Genomic DNA, 13370 nt, shown 5'->3' with positions numbered 1-13370 from the left:
AAAAATTTCTAGCACAATCATCTTGGAGAATTTCTTCAAAAGATGTAAAATCAATTTTCTCATAAAATTTTCTCATGATTATTAACTTGAAGAAGACAGAGCTAATCTTTGACAAATACAACTTCACAATTACTAGATGTAGTTATTCATATTACCTAAAGAAGAATGGAAATTAACATTTATTGAATTAATAAGTATTCCATATATATTTTATCAACAAGTCTCATAGAGTCTAACTTCAAAATATACTTTAAATCTAACCATTTCTACCACCTGCATTGCTAATATGCCCCAACTAGCTAGCTTTCTAAAATATCCTCGTAACAGGCCTCCCTGCTTGACATTGTCTCATGCTTAGAATGAAATTCAAACTCCCTAACAAGGCCTACAAGGTCCCTGTTGACCTCTCAGATCTCACCCCACATGCCTCGCCCCTCCTAGCTTACTCCTCTACCATAGCCACGCTGACCTTCTCACTGCTCCTGGAATATGATAAGTCTGTCCCCACCCCAGGTCCTTACCCATGCCATTTCCTCCATCTGAAACATCCTTTGCCTTATACCTAGGAGTGCTCCCTCAGTTTATTTCAGATTCTATTCAAATATTCCCTCTTCAGAGAGGCCTTCCAAGTCTACCCTATCTAAAGTGGCACCATCTGACTCAATTTCCTTTTACTGCTGCATTTTTCTTCATGGTATTTATCACCATCTGACAGTACATTATTTATTAATTTGCTTAATTGCTTACTGTCTGACCCCTCAAGCAGAATTTAAGCTTCCCAATGGCAGGTATCTTATCTATCATGTCACCCCTGTATTTCCAGTGCCTATGATAGTGTCTAACATATAAAACACACTCTGTAAAAAACTGTTGAATAAAATCCTCATTAACAAGCAGATCCCACTCTCCCAATTTGACAGAATAGTAATATGAGCTTCAGAGAACTAAAGTAACTTGTCTAAGGTAACAGAGTTAAAAAGTCATGAAGCTAGAATAGAAATCAGGTCTGTTTGATTCTGAAGTTCTATCACACTAATTCATATGTTCTAGGACCAGGAGTTGGTAAATTCTTTCTCAAAGGTCCTAACAATAAATACTTTGGACTTTGCAGCCATAAAGTCTCTTGACCAACTATTCAACTCTGTTGAGGTAGTGTGAAATCAGCCATAGACAATATATAAAAGAGTGGTCCTGGTTGAGTTCTAATAAAACTTTATTTATAAACTCAAGGGCCCAACCTCTATACTAGACTATAAACAACAGCACTGAATAATCATTTTTTTAAGGAGAAAACAGAAAACCTTTTGCTGTAAACATGTCATTGGGCACGTTAGAAATCTAGTTCCCCCTACAATGATTGGGCTATGACTAAGGTAACTAAAATTAATTCAATGTTTTCAAAGCTTTTATTAGAGGGGCTAGAAAATTCAAGGTAGATTTGAAGTTTATTCACATATTGCCTTGTATAAGATTATTATTTGAAAATCACTGAATATGAAAGCTGGGATAAACAAGACAAACCAAGCCCCTCATTTTAGAGAACACAAGTTATAGGCAGAGCCAGTACTGACATCTGGGCTCCCAAACAGCTGACATCAGTCCCTTTTGAGATAAAAGCAATGAATGACTTCATATGTAGAAATTGTCTGACTAGGAATAGACAGGCCACTGCAACTTCTGAAAATGTTAACTATTAATATATCCAAAAGTTGTTAAAATACCTATCAGAAAAGAAATCGCAAGAGGGGATTAAATCATCCATTGACTGTTCTTCAAAACTGCCATTGATCAAAGTCCAGTTCAAACAGCAAGTCCCAACAGCTCATCTGTGACACAGTTGAGTGACAGGATGAAAGGAAGAACACAAGGTCATAATTAATGGACTCTTCACCCAATAGTTATTTTAACAACTTTCACAGAGAAGAGTTAATCTTCAGGATTTGGAATATAAAAGTCCTGGAAACATTTTTTGAAAGAAAAAGTTATTATGGGATGCCAATTTGTGCTCCCTTAAAAACTGATCCTTCCGAGCCTATGTTCTTTCTAACATATTAGAGTGATTCCAGTACAGAAAGTTTAGGTCAAACATTTAAGAAGAATGAGGCAATGGCTAGATAATTTGGGGACCACCTCAAATACAAGTCACTGGTAAATACACACCTTGTAATGGATGACGCCAAGGCCTGGGGCTTAAGTTGTGCCAAGTTCCAATTTTAAATTATCTAAAATCCTGGCACCTCAGTTGAACTTTGGGGTAACAGACCTGATGTGCAAGGTTGTGAGACTAAAATTAAATGAGCGAATTTATATAGCAAGCTTACTTTGCACAGTATCTGAACCATATTAAGCACTAAAACTAAAAACTAAAACTAGCACTTAGTTCCCACCCCTCAAAGTCCTTTTTCCCAATTATCATATATAAATGATAAAACATTAAGAATCATTCTCCCTAGTTATAATTTAAATTTTTAAATTACATTTCTTTCTGTAGAACCCTAAAGCAGCTGCCAATTATATTTCTCAAATTCATTTAAAATTCTTGATCTTTCTTTTAATATCACTGAATTCACCTAACTGAATGTTCACTATCCCATGTTACTGTCAACCTATATTTCCCCCAAACTGGCCTGCCATCAACTCCTTTCATTGTACTTGCTTCATTTTTGAGCTATAACTAAGAGTCCCCACCAGGAATGCCCTTTTCATTTCCTTTCATTTAAATCAGATAAACTCTTTTTATTAAAACCTAAATTTTACCTTCCCTAGAAGCCCTTCTAAGGAAAGCCAGGTGCATGAGAATTGTCCCTCCAATCACTCAAATATTTTATTTTTCCATTTCAAATCATAATATCTTCAATACCCTAAAAATAAATCAACAAATGTTCACTGGGCATCTATTACATGCCAGGGAGCACAGAAACATTCTTTGAGGAATACAAGGAAATATAAAACGAAAGAGTGGCATCAGAGCTCAAGGACTTTGCAATCACAGGTGTTCATTAAATGCTAACTGTGAACTGCTAAAATCCCCGAGGACATAGCTGTTAAGTAAATTTCTTCTGGGTTATAAATAAATGATAAGAACATCATAAATACTGATGTTTTGTGGAGGCAATAGGGGACTAGAAGAGAAAGACATACCAGAATCACCTGACAAACTTCCTCAAACTAAACTTACTCAATCTTGCTACCTACCTATAGCAACAAAATGGGGTGCTGGGGGGAGAATGGTACAGACACCACACAGTGCAAAAGCTCCCAGATGAGTCTGATAATGTCTACACCCACACTTTTAAAATCATTGACCTCTTTGCCTAAATTACTTAAAATGTATTATTTTCAATTAATGACAAACCTTTAGAATACTGTTGAGATTTATCTCATTACTTAAATTCAAACCTATAAAAATTGAACAATCGCATAGTGATACCTGCATTTTCAGAATTCAGTCACTGCTGAGAGGCCTGACATAGTTCAATAAATGAAATGCATTTGCCATTTTCACCATGATGTTGCTGTAAAATAAAAACCATTTCCTGACAGACAAAAATAAAATTACCTGCAGCATTAAGACTACTGTTTTTACCACATTCCACTGTGATTTCCTGCCATCCACGATCACGGTGAATCCTCTAGCCTTACACTTTTCACTAAAACAAAACAAAATTACGAAGTATTAAGACAAGCTCCAGACTTTATTCTTCATAATTCTAAAGGAAGAAGGTTTAAAGCGTAACCATATACAGAACAGAATTAATCTCACATGGTTTGGTTTACATTGTTAGTAAATTTAAAAAATTCTTCAGAGTATTCTCTCATTTTCTCAAGCAATTTATTTTTCTCACTTCAGGAAATGTTAACAATTTACAAGCTAATATGGCAAGAAAATTACTCTAGAAGCATAGAAAGTAAATGTCTTAGAAAGTGAAGGAACCAAAGCAACAGTCAGGCCTACTAGCTTCTCAGTTACTTCATCTATAAAATGGGATCACAGGGAAGTAGGTAATTAATGATGCTGAGTGTGTTATGTACTTGTCTCTCCTTACTGCCAGAAGCATTAGATTTGTGAATTGATAGTTCAAAATACGTAGAAAATAAACCATTATTAAACCATTGAAAATGGGCTTCTTCGTACTCTTTTTAATGAGATAAGGTAGCACCTGCTGTACATAACGATTCAAAGCTGAAGAGATCATGTCTAATCTACCTCTGCTCTCACTTTTGCATTCTCAGTCACTTACTTGGCCGCAAAATATTATCTTGAGTGTTAGAGAATGTGATATTCCTATGTTATATTCAATTATTCAAGTATTTACTAAATATGTCCCAGAAGTCTACCTCAGTAATATACAACAACTTCTGAAGAGAAAAACTCCGACCTAAAGACCAAACTTTACATAGCTATCATTATTACTATTACTATTTCACTTATCAACTTAATGTAAGGATCCCAATTGTCCCCTTTCCACTACAGTGGAAGGAAATGCAGCTTTGCTTAGCAGAGCCAGGATTTGGTAGTGAAAGCTGTCTCCACCCGAAGGTTTCACAACTACATACATTATAGCAGAGGTAAATAGGAGACTTTTCCTGGGATTTAAATCCAACAACAGTCCAGGGGATTTTACTAGTCCTCCCTAATCCCTCTAAGTAGTCACATCACCTCCAAAAGGGCTCTTGGGAAAGTCATGTCCAGTTCTACTGAGAAACAGTGAGATCAGGAAAATGATGATGATAGGCAAGGACAGAAGCTGAGCTTCCAAAGTAAATGAAAAACTATTCAAGAAGTGAGCAAACTGAAGCATAAATACACACAAAAACTTGCACATAAATGTTCACAGCAGCATAATTCACAAAAGCCAAAGAGTAGAAACAATCTAAACACCCATCAGCTGATGAACAGAAAAACAAAATGTGGTTCAGCCACACAATGAAAAACATTCAGCCATAAGAAAGAATGAAGTACTGGCACATGCTACAACATGGCTGAACCTTGAAAACATGATGCTAAATAAAAGAAGTAGACACAAAAGGACATATATTGTATGATTCCATTTATATAAAATGCCCAGAATAGGAAAATCCACAAGCAGATTAGTAGTTGAGAGGGGTTGTAGGGATGAGAGAACGGGGAGTGACATCAACATAGGTTTCTTTTGGGCTGACGAAAATGTTTTAGAATTAGTGTGATTATATTCAACTCCATGAATATACAAAAAAGCACTGAATTGTATACTTTTAAAGGGTGATTTTTATGATATGTGAATTTTATCTCACTAAAAAGTAACTTAAGTACTCTATTTTTGGATTTGCATTACAAAATAAGGGATTCATTAAGTATTCTTTGGTGAAAAAAAGGTGAGGCAATATAATGATCACTTCTAAGTTAGCAAAAGCAAATAAAGATTTGGAAAGGGAATCAAACTTGACAGCTAATCACAATCTGTGGGCTCAGGTAATGAGGGAATTCTTGGAGTTCCCCACCAACAAGGCATCTAGAAAGACTGCCCTGGCTTAAGATATAAGCCCAAGAGAGATCAGCCTAGGCAGGGTAGCTGACTGTCTTTGGAGAAGTGGCAGCAGCTCAGGGACTCTACCAGTGCATGGTGGGAGTTTGCAGGAAGGAGAACTGAGACACAGAGCTATCCAGGGGAGGGCTCTCCCACCAAGAAGAGTGTACCATTCCCATAACTTGGTACTCTCTTGTCATCAGCATCCACATCTCTGAGATACAGATTATACAACCATTTTGTTAAATAAGTTTTACACAAACAACAGTTATATTTCAAAGTATAGTATAAATTAATCTGTACATTAAGATTAATAAAGTAACGAAGTTTGCAAATACCATCTGTAAAGATCTTAAAAGCCATAAAATATTCTAAATTTATCTTGTAGAGTATTTAAAGACACCCTTAGTCATAACTTTCTCACATTTTACTAAGCTAGACAATGAAAATACACACGATGCAAAGATAACTATTTCAAAATTGCAATACCAAATAGTTTTTCAGGTCCCTGAAAGAGATTAGTTTTGGGTTTTTTTTTACTTCATTCCTAAAAGCAGAAGGATGGTTTAAACTGCTTTGAACAACAACATACTTAATTTAGAAGCATGTTGTGCTCTTTATAAAGGGCATATTTAAGAACTAAAGTGCTATTATCAATAAATTCCTATACTACTGTTAACATGTTTATAATTATATTTTAATAACAGAAACAAACAAACAAACAAATCTAAGACCCTGCCTCCTTGTTCCTACTCCATTAGAGCCTTTCAAGGGTGATGAGGCTGAGTTAGAACAGCTGTGTGAAAGAGGTGAGGCTGCTTAACAAGCTCACTCACTTTTCACATAGAAAGGGACTGTCATTGATTTCCTGCAGTCAGTATCCTGCAGCTCTTCACTCATTTCTCTGATTACAGCTGAGGACTCCTCCTCCACTCATAGAGCACTGCTTATACTTACATAATAGAACTAATTTCACTTATGTTTTTATTGTAATTACTTGTTTACAATTTATCTTCATTAGATGTCATGTTCCCAGAAAGCAAGAATATTATCTTATTAAAATCTTGGCAGTTTCTAGAACAGAGCCTTAAATACTGAGGGTCTATAAAAATATTAGATGACACACATCATATCACTCCTCAGAACATGACAACGGCTTTCCTTCTTTTTCAGAATTAAAGCCCTTACCATGGCCAACATAGTCCTCTGTGATTTCACTCCAGCCACCCTTCCTGACCACCCTCCTGGCACTCTGCTCATCTCTCAAACTGCTCCAGCTACACTAGGCTCCTTGCTGTTCCCACAACATGCTAGAACCTGCTCCTGCCTCAGGGCCTTTGCACTTACTGCTCCCTCCGTCTTGAATGCCCTTTCATCACTTATCTGTGGGGCCTGCTCCACAGATAAGTGAAATGAGTTTCAATCATCTCTGGTAAAATGTTATCTTATCATTTTGTAAAATATCACCACATACCCTTTTCCTACTCCATCATTCTCCTGACTCTTTTCAAGCTTTGCACAGCACTCGTGAATATCCAACATACTGTGTGCTCACTTGTAGTATTTGCTTGTGTGACCATTAGGGTATAAGGTCCATGAGAAGAGGGACTAGATCTGCTTTGTTTACCTATGTGCTCAGTGCCTAGAACACTGAGGAGTTCATTGTAGGCTCTCACATATTTATTGTGTGACTGAGACTTAGGACCTTCATGTCTGTGTGACATTTGACAAGTCATTAAATCTCTTCATTCAGATGTTTCTTCTATACCATAAAGACTTAAAACAAAAACTTAAATTAAAAATAAATCAAAACTTGAGAAAAATGGAAAGATACCTTCAACATTGCCTAATCAAGAATAATCTGTGCAAGTACTTGGCAGCATTTCTCTAAAGAGGATTTAAATACGGCTAGGGTGGTTTTCCATGATTCTATAACTGGATGATCAATAACTTCCCTTTAAGCTAGAAAATACTATAATTTTAAAGGTATACTAATTATACTGTTCAAAGAAAATATTAGAATAAGAAAATTTTCAAGATTTCTTTTAAAAGAAATTCTTTTATAAGATTTCTTTTATAATATTTTACTATATTCATAGTCATTTTCATATGTCAATTATCAGTTGTGATAAATCCAGGTTTTATGTAAATTTACTAGAGGCTGCCAATAGCTATGGCATTGTGATTTCAACAGGTAGCTATAGCACAGTGATCGGAAATACAGAATTGGAGTCAGATGGCCAGGTTCAAATTCCTTCCCTAACCCTGGTTTGCCACATGCTCTTGGTCAAGATACCCAAACTGTCCACTCTTCCTATGCTCCAGTTCCCTCACATGTAAGATGGGGATGAAGATGATAGTACTCATCTCATAGGGATGTTATGAGAATTAAATAACTAATGTTACCTATTATTTCCTTAAATATGAGCTATTTTTCCATATCTCTCTCTCAATCACTATCATAGATAAGTAAAGTCCGAGGTCCATTTTGAATTTAAAGTTCTAAAAGGAAGGCAAAACCAACCCAGATAAATGTTTTACGCACCAAAACAATTTCTACTGGGCAGACAACTTCTGCTCATGTTTATTTGATTTTCTAACAAAATGTGAGATGCTCTGAGAATGGTGAGTTACCAGGTCCTGTAAGCTCATATTTGAGTGCACAGAGCTCTGAAGAAACAAGCATTAAAATTCAGTAAGGGCAGAAATCCATACCTATTGACTACTGATCATTGATGAAGTATAAGGTACTGCCCTGGGCTATGAAAATACAAATAGTAAGACACAGTTTCTCTCCTCAAGGAGCTTAGAGTCTTTCTGTAAGGTGGAAAGGTGGGCAGAAAAGTATTTTAATTAGTGTCTACTTTATATTCACAGACATTATCTCATTTAATGTCATTAGGGAAACAACATAAACCTTTAGAATCTTAAAAACATGTAAGACTTAAATAATAAATATAAAAATTCAAGAATTATCATAAAGCACATCATGATTAAATGCCTATTGAGTCAGAAACAGCAAGTGCTATAAGTTTAGAGAACAGACAGAGGAATCTGGGAAGTACCTATATAAAGGAGCTAATGAAACTTAAAGTAAAAGGACAGACAGAGAGCAGGAAAATTATGAACAAAGGTAGCACTTACTAGTCTGGGAAAGTTTTTTAACTTCTCTGCCTTGCCTTTTTCATCTAGGAAATGGAGATAATAACAGTATCTATCGTATCAATTTATTTTGAAGATTTAATTAGTAGAGGTACTTAAAACTGAGTGTCTTGCATGGTAGGTGCTCAAGATACATTAACTGAAAAAGGTGAGTCAAATCACAGAAGGCCTTGGCATAGCAGTTAAGAAGGCTAAAAGAATGTCCTTGAAAGCAAAGACCTGGTCTCTCTTGTCTATACAGGGCATGATATACAGTGTCTGTACGTGGTATAAGCAAAAGAAATAGCTACTGAACTGAATTCATTGTGTAGAAAGGAGAAGAGAAGGTCAGAGGAAACTGAGAAGGATGATGGAACTGCTGTTTTGGGGAAATTAGTCTTGTACTTGGGTGCAAATCAGGAAAAGAATGGGGATATAGAAACTAACTTGGCTATTGGTTGATGACACTGGCCATCCGTATATGTGAACTTAAGCGTAAGAAAAGAGAACAGAGATAATAGAAAAAACAATGGCAAAGACAAGAAACACTGATGCAGCTGTCACATTTTAAATGGCACATTATAAATTTTCAATACATATTTGTGGAATAAATGAAATGAATATTAAAAAGTCACTCATCAACAGCATAAGGCATGTTCAGAGCACTTAACTATAGTGATCTGAAGTAACTCTAAGGTCAATGCCATTATGTCTCCATTTGCTATAAGCGCATTTATTGAGGAAGAAAACGGAAGGCAATAGTTCAAACTTTTTGGGAAGTTTGTCCCATAAAAAAAATAAAAGTATAGTAGAACCATCCCAGTTACACTCTTACTCTCTACACTGACCCTTCCAAAGTCTACAAAGACAAATAAATGATCAATTAAGGGTTATATTCATATTCAATGAATATGTCCAATGAATATGAATATTTAATGAATTAAGGGTGTTATAGTCATAGTCTCCTTGTTCTGCAAATGAATGGTTTAAAATGAAATAAACTATTGTATCAATAAAATGCAAATATAGGGAAAAATACAAAGAATTGTTTACTCTGACTAAACAGAATAAATTCACTAGCTATAGCTTAAGAGCATTATATGAGATAGTTTTATTCATTTTTCTACCTCTACATTTTACAAACATATCCAAACACACACACACACACCCCTGCCCTCATTCTAATGCTTTATTGTAGTGGTTTGCAAATCTGGATGCACATTAGAATTATATGGGAAGCTTAAAAGATTTAAAAAAATATGATGAGCAGGCTTCCCAAGAACAACTAGATCAGAATCTCTAAAAGTGAAAACGCAGGCATTAGAATTTTGAAAAAATTCTCCAGATGATTCTAACATACAGTCACACTTCAGCTCCCAGATAATCAATTATGGGACAGGAAGTTGGGGAGGAAGCTTTTCTGTTTTTGTTGTTGAAGTGATAGGTAGACTTGAGCAACTTTTTGTATTATTATTTTTTTAATAAAAACATTTTAAAACTCCTAATAGTCTTTATTAACTCATTAAAACCTGCAGATGTATTTATATTATATTTATATTATAACATAGTTCAATAGTTACCTAAATAAAAGATGATTCTACTGAATTAACTTCTCTAGTTTTTCTAAAGCCCCATGATATATAGATGCTTCATCATCGTGTTCCTAGAAGTTGACAGTACATACACTTTGGAAATCTGTGTATCATTAAGTGTGCAAAAGCATAATATAAGTATTTAACCTGTGATGGTGTCACAAGTCATTGATTCTACTAATAGTATTTTTAATTATAATTTCATTGCTAATAAAAGCAGATAAGACAGCAAAGTATACTTCAGCAATAGCAGAAATCATTAGTAAGTGAATGAAAACATATTAAGATTTAAGAAAAGACACCTTTAGAGTCACCTTGGAATGCTGAGGAGGTAGTCTAAGGTGACGCTCAGCTCATCCATATTTGTTTGTTCAAGGCATAATGGAATTGTCAGAATGAGGCCACTTCGTCTGTCCTTTCCTCCTATTAAAGAAAAAAGATATAAATTTAACATGTAGTAGATACTAAGGCATTATCTAAATAATATATACTGAATCCAATGTTACTAAAACAATTGCAAGTTTCAGACAGAATTTTTAAAATATCTAACGGCTAGTTTTATATTGTAAATATTTATAGTATATGGCAAAATTATAGAAAATTTAGAAAAAATAAAGGAAAAAACTTCACTCATGAAATCTTCACCCAAATGTAACAATTATCATTTTATTTAATTTTTCTCCATTTAGTCTGCTTCATATTGTAATCAACTCATCAAACATCTATTGTGTGCCTAGCACAATAAGCATTTGCAAGTAAAATAAATTTCCAATTAACCTAGGAAGAAAAGATTTCAGTCATAAGAAATAATAGTATGAAATAGGACAGTTTATTTACTAAGCTGCATTGTATAACATATATTATGAAATATTATAAAAAGAGATTTAGAAAATGGTAAGAGCTTCAATAAATATGAAAAGTTTCATTGAAAGGTTAAATCTTAAGAAAAACGGGGTGGAATTTGTAAACCAATTCAAAAGAGCATTCCGTGAAGAGGAATAACCTGAGTTAATTCACAAAGGTCAGATAGGCACATATTGTTCGTAAGGCAACAGAGAAAAAGCCCTGCCCAGCTGAGAAGAGTGCATGGGTCCGAGATACTGAAGCCTGAAAGCCAGGTAGTGGAACACACTTACATTTCATGTATGTTCAGTTTGTCTTAAGTGTTAAAATATAACTTTTAGGACCTTTTATACACACATGGCATCTTTGAAAGCTCCTGATATGCTTGACTTTCATACTGAAGCACCCATCTTCTGACCCAACTGACATTTTATGGCAATTCTAGAAGCCATAAACAGCAAATACTGAAGGAAATAATTCTACGTGATTTCTAGAAATCTATCACTAAAAACAGAAAGGTATGAAATGAAGAAAAAGATTCCTGTTAGTGACATGAATGCAATTCATGACATGCCAATCATAAATGAATTTCTGTCACTCATTAGGTCAACCATACAAATTACTACTATTGAACCACCTTGTTTAACATTAGTAAATGGCAATTTCAGATGGTTCGACTTAATAATCAATAATGACTTCAGCTGCATATTTTCTGGTTTAGAATAAAAGCTTATTTTTTTAAAAAAAGAATGGATTAACACAAGTAGTTTTTAGATTGTATCCCCTGAGCAATTCTGTTGGTTTGAAAAGATTTTATCATTAAAAAAAGTTTGAAAAGTACTGGCTTAAATATTCAAAAGTCAAGAGAGGAAGTTAAAAAGGGTGGGCTAAGTGGTCTTTTATTTACTCCTCAAAATTGCTAAGCTTTATGTATGCATTAAACCAAACCTACAAAAAGGTTAACACTCTCACCCACTGTAAATTGTCTGTATAGGACAGCTTTAACATTCAGGACTAGATTTAACTCCACGCCATCAGCTTTCACTAAGGGACAAAATAATCAGCAGTGTAAAAATACAAGAGGGGCATAAGCCAAGAGGAAAAAGACTTTCAAAACAGGTATGGTCGACAGGGTCAAATGCTGCCCAGAGACAAGTGTCACAGGATGCAAAAATGTCTGTGATAAGATTATTCCACTGTTGTCAACAGTGTGGGAAAACAGGCATTTTCATACACTGCTGGGGAAACAGAAATTGAAACAATCTTTTTGGAGGGCAATCTGACAAAATCTAAGACAAATTTAAATGTATATTTAACACTTTCATTTTTAAGAATTTATACTACTGAACTTATACAAAATGCACAAAGCTACAAATAAGAACATTTACAATACCATTCATATTAGAAAAGAATGGAGAAAATACAAATATCAACCAATGAAGGGAGAAGTTAAAAAGAAAAAGAAAATACATATCAAATAAGGAAACAACAATACTAGTGGAATTCAATCTCTTATTTTGCCCTTTATAATCTACATTAGGAAAACATGCCAATTTAGAGAGAAATACAATATACTTTGAAAAAAAGATATTAGTATTACCAAGATAATTATGACAAGACCTAAAGAGGAAAGAAAGAGAAGGCAAGGTAATACAGCAGAAATAACCCTACATTGGCAGGGCCACAGTATTCTAAACATGTGCTTTAGAATGATCCAAATGCCAGATCACTGCAGTGATCCAGGAGACCAGTACACCCACATCCCACACCACTGCTCCCACACTAGTAAAGTATCTCATAGCTTCTCCGTGACTCAGCTGACATAGACTTTGGGTTAATATTAATAACTCAAGGTAAATTCAAGGCCGTATGAACAATTTTGAACAGCAAAAACTGAAAAGAGCATTATTGGTATTTTATAACTCCTGTAGTGTGCTGAAACTTTGTCACTGGAAAATGGAAGACAAAAGCTAGGAGATAGGATATCATAAAGACAATTACTCTACAGTTCAGAAACAATTATTTAGATGCCACTTAATCAATTATTAATTTTTACATGTCTGTCTAAGAAGTGAGACATAATGACATCTGCTTTGAAGAGGCCATTTTAATCAAATTACAGAACAGAATAAAAGTTGGCCTGCCAAGAACCAGGAGAGACACGGTTAGCTCATACAACAATCAGTTCTGATTAAAAGATGTCTCAGAAATACCTATTAAACTTTCAGAAAAAAATAAAATGTATTCCTGTCAAACTTACCAAAGAAAAGTTTAAATAAGTTTATAT

The 13370-nt window shown here is 34.7% G+C and overlaps 1 protein-coding gene across 3 annotated transcripts in view; it reads right to left on the bottom strand.

Annotated features, from left to right (window-relative positions):
* The window catches only part of SESTD1 (SEC14 and spectrin domain containing 1), a 93174-nt gene that overhangs the window by 37481 nt on the left and 42323 nt on the right, over window positions 1–13370 (bottom strand). For 2 of the 3 annotated variants that reach the window (XM_045559084.1, XM_045559083.1), the window contains exons 3-4: window positions 10555–10663; window positions 3560–3650 (exon numbers count right to left, since the gene is read on the bottom strand). In XM_045559084.1, coding sequence (XP_045415040.1) covers window positions 3560–3650; window positions 10555–10663 — 200 coding nt within the window. Of the gene's footprint in view, window positions 1–3559; window positions 3651–10542; window positions 10664–13370 lie in introns of those variants that run through there. The other variant, XM_045559085.1, reaches the window with a different exon arrangement.

Source organism: Lemur catta, chromosome 8, assembly GCF_020740605.2.
Source record: "Lemur catta isolate mLemCat1 chromosome 8, mLemCat1.pri, whole genome shotgun sequence".
Lineage (NCBI taxonomy): Eukaryota > Metazoa > Chordata > Mammalia > Primates > Lemuridae > Lemur > Lemur catta.
The sequence above is the reverse complement of the archived record's forward strand: the minus strand, read 5'-3'. Positions and strand labels throughout refer to the sequence as shown.